Here is a 24,954-nt window from a genome sequence, read left to right as displayed (position 1 = left end):
TCTGACTAAATTCTGTAAAGGCACAGCCAGCTTTAGAAGCCTCACCTGCTGACTCCACTTGCAGGGCTAGGAAGTGCTCATCCAATAACATAAAAACATAATGTACAAATGTTTTTGTTGAATCCACGAGGACAAGAAGCGGTCATGAGATGTAAGGTTGCAAACATTATATTCATAAAGAAATTATCATCTTCTTTCCTGCTGATTTAGGAAATTCTTCATAAAACAAATAAAGGTTCTGGTGTGTTCAAGTTCACAATTCCAATGGATGGAGTGTCTGAGAGAACAGAGGAGAGTCAGCCTGAGACCACCATTTTACTCTGCAACTTGTGAAGAGCCCTCATGTCCCAGAAAACCCCTCCTTTCTGCCTTCTTTCTCTTCCTTTCATTCTTCTCTCTATTTTCCTCTCTCTCTCCTATAGCCCACAGCAACAGATAATATCCCTCTATCCTGACTCTGAAACATACAGTTGTAGCATTATCCTGGTCCCAGTAGGAGATAAATTGGCAAACAGGACCCTTGTTTTGCAGAATACCTGAGGGTAAGAAAGCCATTGGAAACCTGGAAACCAAGAGTAACATGCACACTGCCACTCTGGGAAGCTAGAGCTACTGTTGGGCTAGGAACTGGTTGGCATTTTGGGCACAGAAATGTGTAGACTCTTGGCTGTAGAACAAAGAGTTCATTGCCTAGTCAGTGACAACATACAAACACATCTGCAGAATATATTCCTTGGTAACACCAAATGCTAGCAGTATTTGACCAACCTCTCTTTTTCTAGTCCCCATTCACTCCTCCTTTTTATTTATTCTGTTTCTATGTTTTTTCTTATTGAAAGTAACTCCAAATACAACATGTACTTTGAAGAAAAATGGGTAGAATAGAGATTGATCAACTTATAGACGTCATCATAATTTAAAATAGGGGGAATGGAACTAAAATGTTGTTTATTTTTTTTGCAACCGAGCCCAGTCACCATCTGTTAGAGGCAGGTCTTGACACATCTGCCAAACCCAACATGGATGTGAGCACCTTATAGATGACTGATGGTTAAAAAGTAAAATAAACTCATGCCTCTTCTTGGTCTCTCTTCCTAACATTTCCTCTCATGCAAAGGAATCATTCTAGATATGAAATGTTTTAAGACTTTCTCCATGGCTTATCCTGCAATGTTTTAAACTTGGAGTGTAGGATCTGGTATTAAATTATGGTTGGAAGAGGAAAAAAAATGAAAGCTGAATTTAGATGTTAGGAAATTTTTTTTTTGGAGATAATGCTATAGAACATGGAGAAAGGCAAGATAGAAGACCAAGACTGATGATAATTCCCTGTTTCACCTCACATCTTTTTGAAAAAATTCTTGTTTTATTCTCTTACAGTTGTCCCAATTTCCTCCCTTTGCCCTACTCTGCCAAGTCCAACCCTTGCTCCCACATTCAATCCCCACATTGTTGTCCATGTCCATGGGTCATCCATACATGTTTTTTGACTAATCCCTTCTTTTTCTTTCCACCATTCCCCCCACCCACTCCCCTCTGGCAGCTGTCAGTCTGTTCCTTGTTTCCATGTCTCTGGTTCTGTGTTGCTCATTAGTTTATTTTGTTCATTAGATTCCTCTTAAAGTGAAAATTTATGGTACTTGTCTTTTACCAACTGATTTCTTCCTTTCTTTCTGTTGCATATTCCATTGTGAATCCTTAATATAGAAGATAATTTTTGTCACTAATTTCATGGTCTTGAATCCATAAAATTAACTGATTCATAAGCAAAACAAAATATAGGCTATAAACATAGAAAAATAGGATTACAAATGGATTTTAGGTGCCCTTTCTCAGACCTATAGAACCTCATTCTTTAGCCAATTAATAAGAAGCCACTTTTTATGCCTTTTTTTTTATTTTACTTTTGTCTTACTTATACAGGCCTTTAAGGCATTATATCTTCTAACTTTCTGTATTTGAATATAAAAGTAGACATCATTGCTTTCCAGAAGGAAGAATTGTATAGCGTCCCTGGTTTCTTTCTAGTATTTCCCAGCAAGGAAAAAATGTATGAGTGAAATCAGATCCTTGATGAAACAGATTTTTAGAGGCCATTCTTTTTACTCTTTACTCCTCAACTATAAAAATAAAGGAAGGGGGTTTAGTGACTTGGCTTTCACCCTGTTATTGAACTTGCTGGATCTAAAACTGGGATTTCCTGACTCCCAATCTAGCCATCTTTCTGTCAGGGACATAATTCCTCAGCTGGGTGGTGGTTACTTCCAGGGAGATAGACTTCCTGAATCTTAATAGCCATGTAGCAACTATTTGAGATGTAAGGTTGACTCCATTATAAATAACTGAAACATTATTTATTTATTAAAACAGATGATTGTGGAGTAAAATATAAAACTGCTACACAGATTTTTAAGATAAAGCATGGTACTTCAAACAAATGTCTAGTTTTAGCTGGGTCTTTGGTGATATGTCTTCTGAAATGTTTTAAAAATGTGTAGGATACCATCTTAGTTTTTGAGTCCTTAGCTTTCCACCAAATCCTGTGCTTTCTCCTGCCTGTCCAATTCTGAAATGTGCAGTGGGAAAATAGGATAGTGCAGCAAACTAATTGCAGCTATGTTTTTGCTCCACACAGGGTGGTAATACAACAAAAATTGGATTTGTTGTTAAAAAGGGTGAGTCTTTCCTCCACTGGTGTTAGTCTAGTGACCTTGAACAAATTGTGTTATAAGTTTCTGCCTATATTTTTTATCTGTATAATGATCATAATTATAGCATGTAATTCATAGGCTTTTAATGAGCAATACCAGGCAGTGCGTTACAAGAGCTAGTTACGAGAGGGCAACATGCAAGTAACCCTTTTGAAGTATCCATTAGAACTAATCTGTTTTCTCATGCATCCTATTTCTTGTTGTTAAAGCTTTTGTTCCATGGGTTTAAAAACTAGTAGCAAATATCTTTTGAATATATTGTATTCCAAGCAACATTAGGAGTATAGGTGGAGGTAGCTGGTAAGGAAATAAAGTAAAATGAGAGGTATGCCCTCAAAACAATTACATTTTCAACAAGAAAGTAAAAAATATCACACATGAACAAATTAGCCAACAACATCTTTAAGAGCAGAAGGAAACGTTCACTAAGAATGTCAAGGCTAGATGCTTTCACATAACATCTGTCCTTTAATATTTATAATTCATTGTGAACTGAAGTAGTATAAAGATAGGTAGGTGGAAACTTGCAGTGAGGATTAAGGAAACTTTCATGGAGAGTCTGGGACTTGAGATTGTCATTGCAGGATGGATGAAGTTTGGTTAGGTAGACAGGAAAGGGGCCCATGATTGATTCAGGGTGTGGGAGAAGGAAGAAATGTAAACAGTGACCTTAGGGCAGGCATGAAAGGTGTATGCTTGCAGTGAGAACCCTGGCCTGATGGGAGAAAAGATGAAGAGAGAAGGAAACTAAATAGCAATTATTTATTGATCTGTGTGCTACAGAATAAATAAGTCCAACTTTAGTGTGATGAACCAGGTTATTGACAGGTTGCTCACAATTCTCGCACCTATGTCTGGCAAATAAAACTACACTGCTAACATAATAGTTCTTTGGTGGCTTAGTGAAAAGGAACAGATGGTATCCACATGGATCTTTCCAGGAATGGCACCACATGGAGTGAATCAGTGAATTAAGTAGGTACAGCTATTGTGGCATGGGGCACATTGACTAAATCACATCTGAAACTTGAGCTAATGACTTCCTTTTTTGTGTAATCTTCAGAGAGTACATGCACAAATAAAGCAGTTGAGGTTATAAAGGCTCAGTGTGAATCAGTGGGATTTACAGCATCATGGAATAATGGGGAAAACAAAGAATTTAGAATCAGCAGATCTGAGTTTGAATCTCAGCTCTGCTTCTTTCTAGCTTTGTGACTTTGGGAAATTCACTGATCCCTTTGATCCTCTTTTTTACATATCTATAGACAAGGGAATGTAATTTCACAATCTCTCTGGAGTTCTGTGTGGAGTAAACAAGAAAACACAGGTTATAAAGTTTACCCTATTTTCAGGCACACTATGGTTGCTTGCTTGCTCAATCAATGCTAATTTCCTTTCTTCTTCCTATGAAAATTAAATAATCTAATGTGTGTGGACATGATTTATAAATAATAAGGCATATTATCAATGGTCAATCTAATATAATGATCAATTTGAATTTCAGTGATGATCTGCAGACTTAGTTTTGGTGAGTCTGTATTTCAGCCTTTTATACTAAGTGCAAAAAGTCATGTGCAGAAGGTACAGGATGGAGGTCTAAAGAGGCTTCATAACTAACAGTCCAAGAAATTTTAATCTCTTATTTAAAGTGAAATTGATTCTAGAGAAAACATATTTTTTAAAAAACCTCTCTTTGGCTCTGGATCACCAGTTTCTGTGCCTCATTCTCCAGACTGCCTCATCTTTTCCGCACTGGGGATAAAGAGGTGCCCAATTCAGCCTAACTGAGATCCTCAAGAAATCACCCATTTTCTGAAAAATATTACAGTACCTTGTGTTGTAAAGGAAGCTCAAGCAGACATGTTAACACTTGAATCCAAAGGGAAGAAATACTTGTGGTGGGTTTTCAAAGATCAGTGAGAGAATGTGTATTGATGAAAGCAGACTTCTGGGTACGTATATGATTTTAATATAGAAACAAAACAATGTTTTTGCAGTTGTAAAAGTTGCCTGCATAAACGCAGACAACAGTGTGGTGATGGACAGAAGGAAAGGCAGGTAGGGGTAGATGGATATGGGCAAAGGTGGGGGAAATGGGACTAGAAAGAGATTTTGCTTGGGGTAATATGTGCATGATGCAGTGTGCACATGATGTTTTGTCGAGTTGTATACAAGAAATCTGTTTGGTTTTGTGAACCAATATCACCCCAATAAATTCCATTAAAAATAAATAAATAAATAAATAAAATCTTTAAAAATTACCCACTTTGGAATTAGACTGGCAGAATTTACCACTGGCCCTGCTATTACCAGCTGGATAAACTTGGGAAAGATGCTTAACATCCCTGCCTCAGTTTTCTGTAAATTGGGGATATATTATATTCATTATTAAGGAAGTTCAGGTAAGCAGAATTGGACCAAGTTCAAGGCAAACATGAATCTACCATTCTTCCTTCCTATTTTCTGAGCTAAACTGGTGGTAAGCTAGGTAGGTAATCATCCATGCATTTTGTTATATGCTAGGAAGAGGGACCAAGGTCTTAGCTGCCTCCAAAGTTGCTCCCTTGAGCTATTCTGATATAGCCACTAACCTGCAGTTAAGCCTTGTCTAGCCAAGCCTTAGCACTCACTCTGTTCACTCACCCACCCATCAGTTAGTGCCTCAGTGTCCTCACCTATAACATGGGTGCCCTACGTCACTGCAGGGTAAGGGCGAACCAAGTGACAAGCCAAAAACCCTTGGTGCTACTATTGGTGGTGACTCATAGCTATACAGTATTGATCTACACCATATTGAACTATGCCCACACAGTTGGTCTTGTAGAGACAGAACATGAAAGGAAGAAAATCTAGGAAAGCAAAAATAACCACAGTGATAAGTAAAATAGCCTTACCTCTATAGAGCATCTCTCTTTCACCTCACATGCATTACTTCTCCAGCTAACTTCTTGGGAAATAGGTTAACTGGAAAATAACATTGCCCCATTTTTTTCAAGTAGTTTGCAAGAGATTAAGGGACCTAGAAACCCTCTGAGAACTGGGGAATTGAATCTGAGTCAGTATGGTGAGAAATTTCTCTTCAGACTGTGAAAAAGAAACTAACAACTTTCAGGGCAGAAAATAACTGCATTTTCATCCTGGTAGCCTGGAAACACTCAGGAACAGGAGCTGCAGGTGCTTCCCAGCATGGTTCCTGGAGCTCTAAAGACATAGACTTGAGATCTGGTTGTGGTACTCTGAGACTCATGACCTTAGGCAAGTGACTAAACCACTTTGACCCTTCCCTTCTCTATTTTCTTTTTTTATCTCTTCTTTGTAAAAAAATGGAAACAATAATAATATTTTCCTTAGAACATTTTGAGAATTATATGTATTGATACATCTTCAATATTTATCACAGTCCCTGAGACATAATCATTTAATAAATGCTTAATGGTTTATTATTGTTATTCTTATTATTTTCCTCTCTTCACTTTTAATACTAAATAATTGTGAGATCTGGAACATGCCACTTCCTTTCTCTCCACTTCATATTTGTAAAATGAAAAGGCAGAATTAAATAAACATTTGGTCCCAGCCTTAAAGTTTTGTGACTCTACAGTATATTTGTTCTTCATGTTTTATTTGTCTTCTCTCGCACAACTATCAATAATATATCCTTAACCAGACATTTTCCAAAAATTTTCTTTGGAGCTTACAAAAAAAACAATCCTGATGCAGCCAGCCTGGGTGTGCCTGTGCCCTTTGCCTTCTCCTGAATCTCGCCTCCTGCAGGATGTTTACATGGTATGCTGGGCTCAGTAACGGAGCAAGAGTTAGGAAGGGAGGGTTCAGGCACTAGCAGGATCAAGGTGGATATGTCTGATTTGAGCTGGTTTCCAAGTTGTTGGTGAGCAGTGGAAATTAAAATCCAAAGAGTTTTGGTAAAGTCTGATTCCATTGTGAGAGGCAGTATAGCATGCCTATCAACAGTGGTGGCTCCAAGTCAGATTGCTTGGGTTTGAAGATTCTTCTATCACATATGTAACTAAAAAGTCATTTAACCTGTTTTCTCACCTGTAAGTTGAGAATAAGAGGATTTGTCTGATTGATTATATGTGTATTAAATAAGTTGAATGATATAATAAGTGCCATGCAAGTACTTACCCTTATTGTTACCTACACCAGTATTCACGTATCAGGAGATTTGGGTGTGTCCGGGTCATGGTATCACGTGATTCTAGATAGTGATGCTTCTCAGCCCAGCAATTGCAGGTTCCAGGTAAATCCTTCAATGAGGAGTAGGACTCTACCAACCCCTACGGGTTTGAGGCTCCAGCCCAACATTGTGGGGAAGAAGTAGAGGAAAGAAAGAGTTTCATTCCCAACATAGTACTAGAGTGTAATTTAGGAAATCCAGAACGAAGCCTCCCTCCCAACAACATTCTATTTTTTATTTCCAGAATGGGCCAACATGATGGACAGGTTAGGGAGAAAAAAATCTAGTAGAAAATAAGGTTATTCTGAGTTTAATCCTTAGTATTCCATTTAGTGCTTAATGTTAAATATCTCATTTCAGACCTAACTGAAGATGCGGGTAATGACCCCAAATTCTAGTTTCCTGGTTAGGATCAAGGCACGGTCTGACTGCTGATATGGCTTCTTGTAGCAGTCAATCTAAGCAGCTAAAATTTACTATGAAGTTCTGGGTTCTCAAGCTCTCTTAGTGAAATCATGTACATACACAAAATGGACTCATTTTAAAATTTCCAGTGGCTTCCATTTCATTTCAAATTGCCATGCCATACTACATATAAAAGGCACAGGGCCTGTCCTTCAAGTCTGAGATTAGCTGAAGATCAGCCCCAAAAGCAACTCACATTATTCTTGCTATATTTTACCTCCTGTTCAGCTTAGCCTGTTGACAGCTACCTGCCTTCTATTTGCATGTTTTAGGTCAGCTGAAAGTCCTACTCAATTCTAAGCCCCATCAGTATTTTTGGTATTACTGGTCAGTCCTGACTATATCTAAGTCACTTGACCATGTGGGCTCTCTCCTTTTCTATTTTGCTTCTTAAAAGTTTAGGCATAAGCCTGGAGTTAATCATTTGACATTTCTACTACCAAGCATACCACTTGTCAGACCTAAGCTTCCCAGAGTGTGTCCTTGGACCCACTGGCTTCTCTACCTCCCCTATCGATACCTTGTTGGCAGAGGCTTCCTCCCTGAAACTGACCTAGTGACTACTTGCCCATTTACTCAGAGGCATTTCTCAGATTTGGCACTTAAAAAATATCAAGGAGTAACCACATTAATCAGAATCAGTGAACTCCTTCAAAAATTTGCTTTCATTTTATCTAACAACAGAAATTTATTTTTTCCTACTGTAAACAAAGTTATTGATATAATATAAAAATATTTGGATATTCCATGGATCCCAAGGACAAGAAGGTGGTAGAATTCATGAATAACTTGATCTGATAATTCAGATTTTATTAGTAGTCTCTGCTTGCTTCTTGCTTCTCTATAATTATTCTTCCCTCTTTTTGTAAAGTTCCTTTCTCCAGATGGAAGAGAATGTAAAGTAAAAGACAAGCCATTTACATCTTACAGTTTGTGGTACCCATGATAGATTAATTTTCTTAGATTTGCATAAAGTCAAGTCTTGAAACTTCTGATTAAAAAGGATTTTTTTATATTTATTACAAGTCTTTTTTCAATTAAAGGAAATAAGCACATTGAAGGCAGTTACTGGAATCTGCTAAGTTAGCAGCTTGATTTAGGGATTCAATTAAAGAGGATATCTAATATGGAGAAAGATAATGTGGGGATGGTAGGGCAATGTGAAGTGTGGAGATAAAGCTTAGAAGGAACCATCAGAGTAACTGAATAATTGGTTTTAAGATTCAGAAACTAAATGAGTCAAATTAGGCATGGACTCACATGATTTCAAAAGTGAGACAAGAAACAGCAGTCAGACTGAGCCAACGGAAGATCTGAAATTGCCAACTGGTGAGAAGAACACACTCCTGGGTTGTACTTAGAATTCTACTGTGCTCTGTGTTATTATTGCCACTTGATTTTTATTCTCTTATGATATGTGCCATTGACTATCTGAAAGATTGAGGAAGCTTCTATAAAAATGGTCTGGGGTAGACTGTGAGCGTTCTGGAGCAGAGCAATGGGTGATCTTCAGAGAGCCTGGTTTAGTGGCACTGTCACATAGTGTGTTATTCAGAATAACCCACCATGGCATCTCTTTACCAGTCACACCAGGGAGCTGCCAATGTCACATGTATGTGATGTGTATGTGTTCACATAATTCACACATCCTGTCTGTTCATGCATTTTTAGTGAGTTTTATAGATGTAGATATAATTGTGGCTTTTGGAACTTTGTATTACTGAGAAGGAGCAAAAAGCTTTCCACACAATGTAGATTCTACTTCAACATTCACATTGTCCATATCCTGGAATTATGAAATAATCATTATTTTATAAAAGCTGAATAGTTAAGTAATAATAACTGGGTAAAGAAATCAGATAGTGGATATTGGAAAAGTAGTCACAGTCATAGTGTTTTTGGTAACTACAGATTTTTGAGTTTTCTTAGAAATGTTCTCCAAAGCTTATACAGCTTTATATTTCTTTCTACCCTCATCTATACTTTATAGATACATTTAGTCAGTAATTCCTAAGTTTTTACTGAGCTCCTTCTGTGAAGCCAGGTGCTGTGAAGAATTCTAGGGAAATATACAATGCTTGTTATTTTCTAAACTTAAGAGTTTGAGTGGAAAGACCAAATATACATGCATGAAGTGGAAAATAGCAGCATAAACATGCAAAAGTGATGAGTGACACTATATGGGAAATGGATTTGTGTATAAAGTATGTTCCCAGACCACATTAATACAATCTATAGGGAAAGAAAATAACATAGGTTGAAAGCCCCAAATCAAACCAATACATATTTATTGATCATACTATACTAGATAATGAGGTGAAATACAATTAATGGGTGTGTTACTCAGAAACTTAGTGAAAGGCACCATTACATTCTGGAGTCCTGGGAACCAATTAGAAAGCATAGGGGAGATGACATCAAAAGTAAAAACAATAACAACATCAAAAACCACTAAGGCATCACCAGATTGCTTTCGTCTAATGTGCAAGACCCTGAGGCATCTCTTGCCTTCAGGGTGGCCTTTGCTTTGCCAGGTCTTGATGGTACTCTAGCTGGAGATCTCCAATCAATGTGAGACTTTTGTGATGGAACCACCTTCAGGTGTGTCCAGCCCACAGCCTGCAGTCTGCATGTCCATGTGGCCTAGGATGGTTATGAATGTGCCCCAACACAAAATCAGAAATTTACTTAACACATTGAGATGTTTTTGTTTTCATTAGTGTTTGTTTATTTAATGCGTGGTTCAGGATGACTCTTCTTCTTCCAGCATGGCCCAGAGATGCCAAAAGGTTGGATACCCCTAATAGATCTTGGATCATGGAGAAGTTTAGGAAAGAAAGAATGGATTTTGAAGTTAGAAAGGCTACTGTTAAATCTCAGGTCTCATTTTCCCTGAGCCTCATTTTGCTCATCTATAGCATAGATATAGTGATAATAATACCTCACCAATATGTTTTTGTGAAGTCTAATAAAAACATATATGCATACCTTATACATGGGCAAGTAATATGCATTTAATAAGTGGTAATTCACATGATGTAATCAATTCTTTTTCATGCAGTTATAGCCATAAACATAGTGTTGAGACCTCTGGGGTACAAACAGTTCACAAGCCATCCAATGATGTATCCTCACAGTAGTCCATCTTTAGAGACACTTACTACTAATAATATTTAACATAGATTCTGAAATTTTAGTTTACAAACATTTAAATATATCACCTCATTTATTTTTTAAACAAACTTTTGAGAAGGTAATTATTTCTAATCCCATTTTGCAGAGAAGAAAAATGAGACAAAGGAGGTGAAGGCCTCACTTGCCCCCAGATCACTTATGCAAGAAAGTTGCTGAGCCCTCAAATCACATAATTAGAAAGCTGATAAAACAAACTTGAACCCAGGTCTTCTCATTCTAAACCTCATGTTTTTCTCCCCATACCACAAACCCCTTAACAAGCACTGGTATTTTTTTTGGAAGTCCCATGGAAACTATTTTTCTCCAAAGCCCACTTTAGCCACAAGGTACTTGCTCTTAAGAGTTAATGGATAAACCAGGAACATCTAGTTGACCTACTATGTAGACACGCAGACCAGAGTTATGTTCTCAATACCCAGGGTTTGTAGTTAAAATGTGGAGTTTTGTTTTGTAAAATCTGCTGGATTGCCATTTGTTTTCTCATGCTATTAGGACATCATAGACACAGATTGACATGAAAAAGCTGACAACTCTGTGAACCCCAGAGGGCACATCTAATAAAATGTCCTAGAAGTTGAGTACTTGCCAAAAGCACTATGTTGTATAGAACAGCTCTCGATTATTCATGATAAGAGTATTTCCTCTATCTAAATGAAATCTGCAGTTTGGGAAAGAGATTAAAGATCCTTCAGGGGATGAAGGGAAAGTCACTGTGGAAATTCTAGAAACTAGAAAATAAAGATAGGTCTATTCAATATTCATGAAGTCAGATTGGTTGATGCAAATACAGATTGCAATCTTATTTTTTAATGACTTGGCTTATAGCTCTCCTATATCAGTTTTACACAGATTCCTACTCAACTTTAAAGCAAATGACTGTAGTTTATACAATTTTTTTTAAAAAAAGAAAGTTTAGCATATCAATATGATTTTCTGGCATCTTTGACTAAGTTTTAATATTCTATCTAAATATTTTAAGGTATATTACCAGAGGTATATAAATAACAAAGAAAAGATATAATGACAGCATGTATAGTAGCTAAACATATATATCACTAAGTGAACTCTTGTATATTTTGCATTAAATACAACATACTCTCAAAAGACAGTTTAAAGAGAAGGGTTGTAAATGTTGGTTTAGATTTAATTTTACTTCTTGGAATGGGAAACCAAATTTATTTAGCACAGCCATTTTTAAAAAGAAATGTTACCAACTTTAATTCTCACACAATTTATTAGAAATCTTGCCTTGTAAGCATAACAAATCCTCATCTCCTGTACTGTCATATAAAATTTAAGAAAAAATGATTGTAAATTCTATTGCTTACTCATTTCATTAGGCGGTAAATGTAGCAAACATGTGGAGGATGTCGGAACTTTGAGCTATTTCATTTTTTCTTCCAACACCTGACATACTGCCTATACGGGTCCTCAAGAAACACTGCTGAGCTCTTTGTGAATAAGTTAGCCGAGTCTCAGAATACAGTACTTGTTACTTAAGAAATTTTCTACTTCTGTTTTTCAGGCCAGCCCTGCTCCTATAATTGTCAACACAGATACTTTGGACACAATTCCTTATGTAAGTAACATTTTTATTGACTTTCTTTAAAAATTACATACAACTTAATCAGCTAAATTCAATATATATTTAGTTTTACTGAATCCAGATAACTATGGAATGGTGTGTAGAATGAGTTTTGTGAGTCTTCTTGGTATTTGCTAAATCTCAGCTTAGCCATATAAACATTTTCCTCTTTTATTCATTGTTTTGTAAATCATAAGAGCTCATCATGAGGGAAAAAATACATCATTGATTGTGTTCAAATAATGTTAGTTTCCTAGGTAGTCCACAGAAAAGAGATTGAATTGCATATGGAAGAGATGAACAGACTTCTTTGTATCCCTTAGTAAATGAATACTCAAATCAATTTCTGTTATAGGTCCTAAAATATAAGTAATGTCAACAAATATTTAGTGGATTTTTCTTGACTTTGAAAAAGAACTGGAGCAATAGTTTGTGAGTGTGAAGGCATATATAATAAAATGTATGGTCTTGTAAAAGCATGAAACATGATATGATAGGATCTGTCAGACCAGTAAAGCCTGAGATTCTATACCTGAAATACAACCTCTATGATGGCCAAAGTTCTTGACAGCACAGTCTGGTTGGACAAGGGAGATTAGACAGGCAACAGGCCATAGAATGGGTGAGTGGTTGACATTATAGAATCTTGGCAAACCTTTGTGAGTGGTCCTTAGCTGGCGAGTAGAGAATAGTGATTTGGGAAAATGGAACAGATACATGTGCATGCATACAGACTGTTTGAAGCAAGGAGAAAGATTGCAGAAATAATGGATATAAGAACAGATTTCTGAATGTTGGTTAAATGAGTAAAGGATATGAACCACTTAGAAGAATACCTGATACAAAATAAGGGCTTGGTAAATATCAGCTACTTTTAGTCTTAGAGCATCCTCAAATGTCTCAACCCCAAATGTCTGCAAGGACCAAGCAAACAGATCCAGATGCAGACCCAGAAACAAATTAAGTGGTGGGGAAAAGAAAACACAAAACCTTCCACTCAGCTCCCACTCAGCTCCAGTGGGTTGGTACCAAGGAGAAATGGGGGCCATGTGCTGTCAGACCATCCAATGGTTCAACGGAGCTTGGAATTTTGCACTTGTATGTAAAAGTCTGAAAATTTAAATACAAGCAACTAATTTTCAAAGGTTCAAACACAGTGCACCAAACAAAGTGTAGTTTCTGGTGCAGAGGCTACCCTTTGGGAGCTGCCTGCCTCAGAGCACCTGGAGGACCTGAGGAGGTCCTGCAAGCTGGGACTCAGCCATAGGGGAACAGAATGCTAGAGCTGCAGTGCAAGGTGGGGACTTGATTACAGGAACAAGTGACTAAAACTGGGACACAGGGTCAGGACAAGAATAACAGCAAAATTGATGTAATGCTGAGTCACCTGAACTACTGAACTAGGGCTTCTTGAATTTCTCTGAAGAGCTGTTTGGGGTCAGACCGGAAATGGGGTTAAGCTTCCTGGTAAGATTCAAGTTTCCCCAGCTGTGGAAAGTAAAGGACTCTGTTAGAAAGAAGCAAAATGATGCATTAAGGACACAGTGTCCAGTATTCTATTTCTCACTCTTTCTTCCTTCTTTCATTTACTAAACATTTATATTGGGATTACTGTATACCTGACATTGTTCTAAGCACTAACAAATATTAGCTCACTTAATCCTCATAATAACCCTATGAAATAGATACTATTAATTTCTCCATTTTAAAGATGAGGAAACTGAGTCATAAAGAAGTTAACTAACTCTCTCAAAGTTTCAGCGTAAGAGGCAGAGCCAAGATTAAACCTAGGTAGCCTGGCTGTAGAATTTGAGATCTTAATGTTGGTGATGCTCCTTTCTTCCTTCCCTCCCATGTTTTCTGCCTGTCCACTTGGGAACAAATTTTGCTTGCTTGCTTACTCCTTTGCTGCATGTAGTTTTCAGTAGAACACTACTTGTCACAGAGGCTTTAGTACACTTGAGGCAGAGATCTATGTCTATATTAAGGAATCCAATATCTTTACTATAATAAATCTTTTTTGTATCTATTGGCAAAACAAATGAGCAATGCTTTGAAGAAGCAGATATGGGGCACAGAAATGTATTTTTATAAGTAGGACTGCTTTCTTGGGGTAGATCTATATTATTTTAAAGACTTCTACCAAGGTTTTCATGGCTTACCTGCCAGATGCCCTCATGCACAAATAATTTACCAGTAGGACTTGAGAATTTTGTACAGACATGCCCAATTGATATCCCAACTAATTAGCTAGTAAGATCACCCACATAAAATAAGGTAATCACACTGGTTTCATTCTCCTAAATATCAACTTTGTATATGACTGAGTTCCTCAAAGGGCTTTCCCTCCCTGCCTTCAACTGTTTTATATTTAATACAACCCTCTTTGAGCCTTCTTGAGTTAGAATCTTTAAAGAATTTTGCTGAACAGCTAAGTTTGGTGAAAATGTCTCAATAGTCATGGCAATGTGTTCTTGGGTAATTCATTAATTTTTCTGGACCTAAATTAATCTATAAGATAAGAATTATACAATACCTACTTCAGAAGTGGTTGGCTATAAGAATAATGAGATTATGTATGTGAAATGATGCTTTGTCAAGTTTCAGTTCCTAAGGATTTATTTATTTATCATTTTATTTGATAAACACTTATGAAGTAACATGTGCTAGACCCCAAGAGAATGGTTAATATGAATATCATCCCTTATATAGGAGAAACATGACTATATTATCCACTAAAAATAGCAGATTTAGTACACAGACATTCATGAGGATATGTTTGGGTCTTAGCATCAGCCCAACTCGCCCCTTTTTTCCTGACCCACTGGGTAACCTTGAACAAATCACTGTTCCTTTTGCAGTCCATTTTCTCATTCCCCAGTGCTCTGTGCTTTGTTTTTCTCTTCTATTTCACATGTTCTAGTTGTTCACATAATTTCAGCTCTATTTAATGAAAAAATGACTTTAGGACTCCCCAGAGCATTTCAGTCATGTTGCATAAGAACATTTCCTTCTTTAAAAATATTACCTAAATGACAGGTTTTAATATACATTAAAATCCTCCTCAAAAATAATTTCATTACAAGTAAATGCATTAATTTTACAAATTACTAAATTTGATTTTAGAAATATATGGCCCTTGTGGAAATGATTCCTTGGCATACATGCCAACAGCAATTGAATAACTAGAGGAAATCAGTGGTAAAAGGAAATTTTTAAATAAGTGTCTAAGAAAGGTACAACAGACATTTTAAAAGATTTCTCCTTTTTTAGGAAGGTAAGTTAAGAATATTAGAGCTTTTAAAATGCCTGCCATTTGCCAAGGGGCCACCGAGTTTCTTACATGTGAATGCTTCAAATAAACTCATTCTTGTATGATATCATGATATTTTAAGGTTGTGTAGGACCTTATATGTGCCACAGTCAGTCCCTCAAGCAAAACAGGAATCCCCTGTATGAAAATGTTTTCGTTACGGGGCCCACTATGTAGTCAGACAGTACGACCCAGAGTTTGTCATTTTGGGGTTATGACCTGCAACCACAAAATCAGTGGCATATAACAATAAGCATTTATTTCTCCCATAAGTGTTTGCTGGTTGGCCTGGTCAGCTGCTTCAGGCTGTAGATAACCAGGTTGGCTGGTGCATCTCTGCTTCACATATTTCAGTATGGGGCCCAGCATTACTCAGAGCATGCTCGTTCCATTATGATGGCTGAAACACAAGAGGACAAGCCCAAGATGTAAGCATAGTTAAAGCCTCTGCTCATATCACATCCACTAACACCCCACTAACAAAACAAGTCATATTGTCAAGCTCAAAGTGATGGAAGGAATGAATATTTACTAAACCAGAAACTAATTTGTTATACCAAAACTTTGAATACAAGGGCCAAGAACCTGTGTGTGTCCCTTTTTAAGAAAACATGAGTACAACAGAAGGAATATCAAACTTTAAAAATATTAGTGGTTCAATGATAATAAATAATGAAAGTTTCAGTGAAGCCTGATTCAACTGATACAGGGAGTGGGCGTCTCCCTTTTAAGGATGTCTAAAGGAAAATAATAATAAAAGAAACATCTAGCAAGTACTGGCAGTACAATGACTTTACTTAGTGTGAGACACTGTTGTCTGAAACCTTGTTTCCAGAAGTAGAAATAATAATGGAGACAAGGGAATTTGTTCCAGAAATTCCAGGACTGTGGCTTGGAAAACCTCCTAAGGAAGTGAGGAAGAGAGAGAGAAGAGAGGAGAGAAGAGAAAAGCAGGAAGAGTTAGTGTACAAAAAATATGAGAGGGTCCTTTCTGGACGCTATTATGCTAAGTGAAATAGTCCGAGAAAGAGAAATACTATATGATTTAACTTATATGTGGAATCTGAATAATAAAATCAGTGAACAAACAAAATAGAAATGGACTCATAAATACAGAGAGCAGACTGACAGTTAACAAAATGGAAGGTAGTTGGAGGACTGGGTGGAAAAGGTGAAGGGATTGAGAAGTACAGATTGGCAGTCAAAAATAGTCATGGGGATGTGAAATACAGCATAGAGAACCTAGTCAATAATATTGTAATAACTATTTGTGGCCCCAGGTGGGCTCTAGATGTATCAGGAAAAACAGTTTGTAAAGTATATGATTGTCTAACCTTATGCTATACACCTGAAACTACTGCAAAAGAATATTGAATGCAAACTGTAATTGAAAAATAAAATTTAAATTAATACAATGAGAGGGTCCTTGGTAGTATCAGCCATTGCATTTGCCAAGAAGATCATTTATGTGAAAGTTATTTGAAAACAATCATAATATCTTTATAATATTATGAGAGATTTTATGTAGCAAGTTTTAAGTGTTAAAGGTGTTTGGATGCAGTTGTTAAAGGCTGGTAATGTAAGTGAAGGTTTATGAGGAGGGAGATGAGAGAAAATAAAGTAAGACATGAGTTCAAGAATATAGCGAAGCACCCAGGTTCATTTGGGAAGCAAAGAATGGGCCTGAAACTAAGAGGAGTTGTTAAGAAGGGTATAAATGGCATTTCTGATGGATTCCAGCAACAGGAAGCTGAAAGTGACAGTTCTCTGAGGAGGAGGTTGCTGTATTACAGAAGTGGAAATACCAAGCACTTGGTCATCAAGGTAGAGTTAGGCATTCATTTCTCTAAGTTACTTTGTGCAATAACAGATCCTTGTGATTTAGGCTACTATTCACTTTTATTTGGCTAGTTTTCCAGAATGATTGATGAAGGCAAAGAAAACATAATTACATTTGTTTCTTTGAACCTTCCTGGAAGTGATTAATAATGGCAAGGTATTTTGGAAGAATTTGCTGAATTTACTACATTTAGCCTTCACCAAGAAGTCTGTTTCTTTTTGTAGTTTTTCCCATGAACACTATTAAAACTATATTGTTCATGTTTTTATCTGTTGGGAATATTGTATAAGTCAGAAATGAAAAACCCTTACCTTCCAGAAAACAGCTTAATTTTGGCTTCTCTATGCCCATGAGACAATAGGAATTTGGCAATAGAGGCGAAGCTATCAATATTTGTTCCAAAGTAAAACCTAGCCAATCTAAATCAATTCCTTAACTGCAACAATCAGCAGATTCCTTATGCTTCCACTTGTTACTTTGCTCGAAAAGGCAAAATATGGAACATAATAGTACCTCTCAAATATTAACGTGTATAAAAACACAATATAAATGCTGATTCTGCATTTAAGATTGACAAGTAGTGGGCCTGGATGGGACTGATGCTCAATTGTACAATATGACACACTTTGAGTACATAAAGAGTCTGATGAGAAAGACTAGCCTTTGTATTCAGGAGCAACTGGTTTCTAACCCATCTCTGCCAGTAAGTACTTAGGTGAATTTTGGTTAAGTCAAATTATCTATGTAAACCTCTGTTTTATTATTTGTGAAATGGGGGGTGATAATATTTGACTTGCCGAGATTGTTATGAGTACTTTTCCTACTATGTAGTAAGTAGTTAATAAATGTCCATCATAAGATTGGGGGAGATGTGTGCCTTTAATAAAATAAAATATTCTTTTGATTTAATTTTGAACTGCTGAGCTAAGAAAGCAGAAGCTGGTTCAGAGACAGGGCAGGTAGCAATTATGTAGGTCCATGGCCTATCTATATCTACATCTCTGCTTTTGGAAGCATGGTCCATTGACTAGCAGCATCATTATTACCAGGGAGCTTGTGAGCATAGAATCTAAGGTCCCATTGAAGACCTGCTAAATCAGAAACTGTGTTTTTAACAAAAATCCCAGTGATTTATATGCGTATTAAAGTTTGAGAAACACTGGTTAATATGACAGAAAGTGTTTTTCCTGTTTAGATCCTGTAGCTCCTCTTTTCACTCCTTTACCTTAAAGCATACCCGTAGAAAAAAGGGAACAAGGATCAATTCAACTCAACAAATTGGCACTTAATGACAAACTACTGTGTTGTGTTGGCTTCAAGACTGTGTTCTCCAAGACTAGCTACAAGCCTCCGACTTAGATCCTTAAATTAAGGGCCAGATTATTTAAATTTTATTAAAAATATAAAATTACAATTCAGTTTCTCTATTGCACTATCCACATTTTAAGTGCTCAGTAGCCCATATGGCTAATGGGTACCATATTTGACAGTGCAGATTTAGAATATGTCCATCATTCCAGGAAGTTCTATTGGACAGAACTGTTCTAGATAATAAATAATAGGAAGAAATAGAAAGGGAAAGGGAGCTAATGTTTATCAAGAAACCACTATATTTTTATATATTACCTAATTAATCATTAAAACTATCTTTCCAACTTTTGACAGTTGGTTTCACTTCACACTTTTTAGAGTTGAATTCTTTCATGTCTTTCAAGTAGTCCCCACTATCTTCGGGAACTGTAGGAAATGTTCATGTGAAACGCATGGTCCCTATCCTCCTGGTCCTTCAAAGCTTATTAACTTTTAAAATTCGCATAAATGACAACATGGAGGCAAATGCAAGCAATTATTGAAAGCTTTCTTAAAAGTTCAGCAATTCTCCCATCATTTTTTTTGTGAAATTGTAAGTCTCCTATTTATACTGAAATGAATCTTTAAAGTAATCAAAAAATTAGTAAAGACCTGACCTACTTTCCCATTGGCAAACCTACTTTAATCTTTCTTCCCTGCAGTGCCCTTATGGAGGGCTGCATCCAATCATCTTTAACACTTAAAACTTGCTACATAAAATCTCTCATAATATTATAAAGATATTATGATTGTTTTCAAATAACTTTTACATAAATGATCTTCTTGGCAAATACAATGGGTGATACTACCAAGGATCCTCTCATTGTATTAATTTAAATTTTATTTTTCAATTACAGTTTGCATTCAATATTCTTTTGAAGTAGTTTCAGGTGTATAGCATAAGGTTAGACAATCATATACTTTACAAACTGTTTCTCTTGATACATCCAAAACCCACCTGGGGCCACACATAGTTATTACAATATTATTGACTAGGTTCTCTATGCTGTACTTCACATCCCCATGACTATTTTGTGACTACCAATCTGTACTTCTCAAACCCTTCACCTTTTTCACCCAGTCCTCCAACTGCCCTCCCCTCTGTCCACTTAAATGTGGATAACTCCCCGTTCGCTGGAAGCCCCCATGTATAGGTTTGTTACATTGCACCTAAGGTGGGAGGCAATGAGAAAACCTAACGATTGTCTAAGTGGAGAATGTGATTGATGGGTAACAGTCACCACAGTGGCTCTTATTTCTAGTAATGGTTCCTCTGATAGCATATATGTGACTTATGTATACTTGGGCAAAGAAGGCACCACTATCTAAGGAGCCTGGCCTGGCAGAACAGGTTTAAGAACAAAGTGAAATAATTTTGAAAAAAATGTGTGTATAGTTTCTCTATAGCATTTCTTTTCAAGACGCCACCTGTGACTGGGTAGCATCAGATTCCACCAGGATGATTATTAGAATTGCAGAATCTCCAACTATCCCAGATCTATAGCATCAGAATCTCTGAGGGTGGGACCAAGGAATCTGTGTTTACAAGCACACCAGGTAATTCTTACACACACAAATGTTTAAGAGATGCCAGTGGAAGCCCAAAGAAGCATTGGATGCTGGGCTGAAGTGGGGGTGCAGTGTAGGGTAGGAAATATTGCATATAATAAAGACAAAATAGAACTGTAGGATTCAATAAAGTTCAATGGTAACACATTTAGAATCAGTCTGAGCCAGCATTTAATTCTAGAGTTATTATTATTGTTGCCATTGTAGTTGTTTAAATCACATGGATGCTTTTAAAAACATTGGCTTTAATAGTCTAGTGGAGTCTACTGGATAATGCATAAAGGTAGCACATGCTGTTAAAGCACCTCTTGCCTATCTCTGCTTGGTTCACTCCTGTGCATCCTAAAGGGTTCAGATTGAATAATGCTCCTTCTGGGAAGCTGAGGTTAGGCATAATGCTCCTGCTGTGTGCTTCCACTTCAGGCTCTTCTTTTCCATAGAAGTTTCCACACTTCATTATTTCTTTAAAGGCTGATAATTCTTTCTAGAGTATAAATTCCATAAGCACAAAAGAAAATGCTCCATCTTTCCCACCATTGTTACTTCTATAGCGCAGCACATTTTTTGCTGGGCTGGCTGGCTAAAGAAGTGAAGGAATGAATGAATAAAGATGTGAAGAAACTGAATTATGGAAATATGCTATAAGAAACCATCCCATTTGAGGAATCAGGGAAAAATAGAAGTTTAGCTCTTAAAGAATAAGCAACACATTTCTAAGCAGAGTAGGGAAAAGGCATTCCAGGAAGAAGGAACTCAATGTGCAAAGGTCAGAGGCCTGGCAACTCTAGTATGTTCTGAGAACTGAAGCATAGGGCAGTAGTATGAAGTTAGAAAAGTAGGATTGATTCTGATTGTGAAGACCTTGTTTGCTTGATATGGGATTTGGACTTTATCCTGTGGGCCTTACCAGTAGTATCATCTTCTCATATATTTGGGAGCTTATAGGTATTTTTTCACTACTAAGATGTTTTTTGTGCCTGCTCTGTCTAGTAGGTACCCTAAATATGTATTGAATAGATAAAGCCAAGAAACAACGGCAATGGACTACAAGCTTTTCTTGAGTCTTTTGTATGCTTTCTTATCCCCTTAGCCCAGAATATCTTTGTCTCCATACCCATCCTTTTAAAATCTCATAAAACTGCCATCTCTACCAGGAATCCCTCATCAACTATTCTAGACAAAGTTAATGTCTCCTTTCTCCTTGCTTCTATAGTATTTAATTCACGAGAGGTTGCCTGCTTTAGAGGGTGGACTTTGGACTCTTTTGACTCTACCATTTACCAACTGGGTAACTGGAAGATTAACTTCTCTGAACCTTTTCCTTCACCTGTAAGTAGAGAGAGTAATAACTGTCTTTTATCAGATATTAATTACTATGTATATTCAGTTACATATAACAGAGATAAAAATAAGAGTGCTTTTGCAAGGTAGAAACATATTTCCCTTACATGAAAGGGTACATGTGTCTTGTCTAGAAATTGAATAATTGCTCAGCTCCACAAAGTCTTAAAGGGACCCAAGCACCTGATCTTCTTATTCTTTCACTTTTGAATGTTACCCTTGTATACACAGTACCATGATCACATGCCAAAGAGTAGGTTAGAAGAAGGACAGAGAGATGAGTATGGTTCCTCTCTTTGAAATATGATTTTGCTTATATCCCTAGAATTAGAACTTAGGCACAAAGCTATACCTAGCTGCAAGAGGGAACATACATGTAATTTTTATTCTGGTTACTCTAGGCCCAGATAAAAATTTAAGAATTCAGTCACTGTGGAAGAAAAAGATAATGAATACTGAGGGACAACCAGTGGTCTCTGCCACAAATCAGGCATATTAATATTCTTAATGTAGGATCTTTCTCCAGGGGATACTGAAGATGATCTGAAGCTTTTCCTTTTTCTCATCATTTCTAATTTCAACATTTGGATTTGTTTCATAAAAATATAGTATATTATTACAGTTGTACAAGTATATAATTACCAGTTAGCATCTATAGGATATGCACACTCAAACATTTTACAGGTAGAAACATTGAATAAAAAACTATACCGATCATTAGTTGGAAGCATGAGAGATAATATTTAGATATTGCTTGACTCATAAATGTTCAACAAATGACATTGTTACTGTGCAAAATTAGTATTTACCATATTCTTTCTTGTTTAATAATAGTTCTTATCATTCTATATTAGCCTTTAAAAAGACTGTGTTTAGCTTATCTTTAACTTCCAGGGAGCATCTCACTCAGATTCATGCACATTAGAAGGATTTCAATATATCACTATCTTCAGTTGCATTAGTCAAATGTAGCTGTCTTACTGAAGATTAGATTAAGTTTTTATGTGAAAAGATAACTTATCAGGTAAAATGTGTGTGTTTTAGTTTGATCCATGGACCAAAAGGATTGAGGTGCATGCTGCTTCCCAAGGGTGGGATGCCAAATTTATTGGCTAATTTGTAAAATGTAACATGTTTAAACATAACCACTCTTTTAAAAGTATGATGTTTTTAAACTGCTTTTTCTTTCTCACATGTTTTTGAAAGAAGATGTAAATAGTTATATATGATAAAGAATATCATGGGTGGCTGGGTGAGATCAAATATAAGAAAGAGAAAAGAAGAGTTACAGTTAAGTAAAAAGCAAAATCAGTGAAGGAAATGAGAGCAGCATAATAAAGAGAAATGGCTTGAAACCTTTGTATTGTCTTCTCTCAATTTTGAGAATATCACAGTTATAATGAAGCTGATAACCCTACTTAGAATGTTAAAAGAAGCAGAAGTACTAACACACCATTTTTTCTAGGGCCTCAGGAACTTTATGTAATACTTAGAGTATTTTATAATCTCTTGGTAAATTTTGTTGAGCTTTTAAATTAAATTTTCTACACTGAATTTTTTTTTTAGGAACCAATTCTTCGGGGTGGGGGGACTATAGCTACATATTCTCTGGGAAAATGAGGAGACACCTTGTTTCTTTTTTATTTAATCTTTATTGCATTATTTGCCATTACTGTTTAGTTTCCTAATTATCCTCCCCCCACCCCCCAGCAATCACTTCACTGTTGTCCATGTCCATGAGTCCTTTTTCCTTTAGGTACCTTGTTTCTTTTGTGACTATTCCAATATAAACCCTTCCTTTGGTGCCCATACATCATTTGAGCTCTTTCAAGGGTTAATTGTCTTTCTTTTCAAGAAAGTCTGTCATTTTTGGCAGAGGCTGGGATTATAGGGTACCTAGAGTTGGAATTTTGGGTCCAAGCCTTAAGAGATTTAGGCTCTCCTCCTGGCACAACCACAGCAAAAAAATATAATTAAACTATAAAACAATGATCACCCAGGATTGTTAGAAAACTGAACTGTATGGAAGTCCAACAACCAAGGAATTTAAAAAATCACATCTGTCCAGACAGGTTAGGAGGGGTAGAGATGCAGATACATGGAGACATAGAATGGGAGGTAAATAAAAATCGGGAAGGATACCTCAGGAATGAAGGGTCTCCGCCCACACCAGACCACCCAGCCCAGAGTTCCAGTGCCAGGAAGAGAAGTTCCCATAACTTCTGGCTGTAAAAACCAGTGGGGTTGGGGTGGCAGCCCCAACTGTGGGATTCTCAGACATCTACTCTTAAAAGGCCCACAATGAACTTAGGACTTTTGAAGACTCACTCCCTCTGGGCTGAAGCACCAGGGAAGCAACTAGAAGGGCACCAGTGGCATACAGGGAGAAACTGAAGTGCCTGGCATTAAGGTGAGAGCTGGGGGTCAACTCCCTCTTGGACAAAACTCCAGAGGCCAGGCAGCCACCATTGTTCCTTTGCTGAGCTCTCCCCTACACAGAGTTACAGAGTGGCTACACCATATCTGAGACTCTTTCCACCTAATTCACACAGGCTACCCACCCTGGTGATTACCTAAGGCTCTGCCCCATCCATCTTAAAAGTATACTTTTCTACATTAGGCCATGCTACTAAAACAGGGAGTCAAAGCAGCTCTACCTAATACATAGAAACAAACACAAGAAAGTTGCCAAAATGAGGAGACAAAGAAATATGGCCTTAATGAAAGAACAAAACAAAACTCAAAAACACAAAAAAGAGCTAAACAAAATGGAGATAAGCAATCTATCAGATGCAGAGTTCAAAACACTGGTTATTAGGATGCTCAAGGAACTCACTGAGTTTTCAACAACATAAAAAGACCCAGGAAGAAATGAAGGTTACACTAAGTGAAATAAAGAAAAAAATAATTACAGAGAGTAGATAAAGCCAAGAACCAAATCAATTATTTGGAACACAAGGAAGAAAGATATTCAGCCAGAACATCAAGAAGAAAAAGGAATAAAAAAACAATGAGGATAGGGCAAGAAGCCTCTGGGACAACTTCAAACATACCAATATTCAAATCATAGGGGTGCCATAGGAGAAGAGGAAGAGCAAGAAACTGAAAATTTATTTCAAAAAATAATGAAAGAAAACTTCACTAATTTGTAAAGGAAATAGGCATGCAAGTCTAAGAAGCATTGAGAGTCCCAAACAAGATGGCCAAAAGGAGGACCACACCAAGACACATCATAATTAAAATGCCAAAGATTAAAGATAAAGAGAGGATCTTAAATACAGCAAGACAAAAGCAGGTAGTTACCTATAAAGAAGTTCCTATAAAACTGTTAGCTGATTTCACAAAAGAAACTTTGCAGGCCAAAAGTGACTGGCAAGAAGTATTCCA

At 36.8% G+C, this 24,954-nt stretch overlaps 1 protein-coding gene across 14 annotated transcripts in view; it reads left to right on the top strand.

Annotated features, from left to right (window-relative positions):
• The window catches only part of DLG2 (discs large MAGUK scaffold protein 2), a 1,902,487-nt gene that overhangs the window by 1,173,650 nt on the left and 703,883 nt on the right, over positions 1 to 24,954 (top strand). For all 14 annotated transcript variants that reach the window (XM_045817849.1, XM_045817836.1, XM_045817835.1 and 11 more), the window contains one exon: positions 12,095 to 12,148. In XM_045817849.1, coding sequence (XP_045673805.1) covers positions 12,095 to 12,148 — 54 coding nt within the window. The remainder of the gene's footprint in view (positions 1 to 12,094; positions 12,149 to 24,954) is intronic.

This window comes from Phyllostomus hastatus, unplaced genomic scaffold, assembly GCF_019186645.2.
Source record: "Phyllostomus hastatus isolate PE091 unplaced genomic scaffold, TTU_PhHast_1.1 phas_scaffold_317, whole genome shotgun sequence".
Taxonomy (NCBI): domain Eukaryota; kingdom Metazoa; phylum Chordata; class Mammalia; order Chiroptera; family Phyllostomidae; genus Phyllostomus; species Phyllostomus hastatus.
Note: the sequence above shows the minus strand (reverse complement) of the source record. Positions and strands in the feature narration are given on the sequence as shown.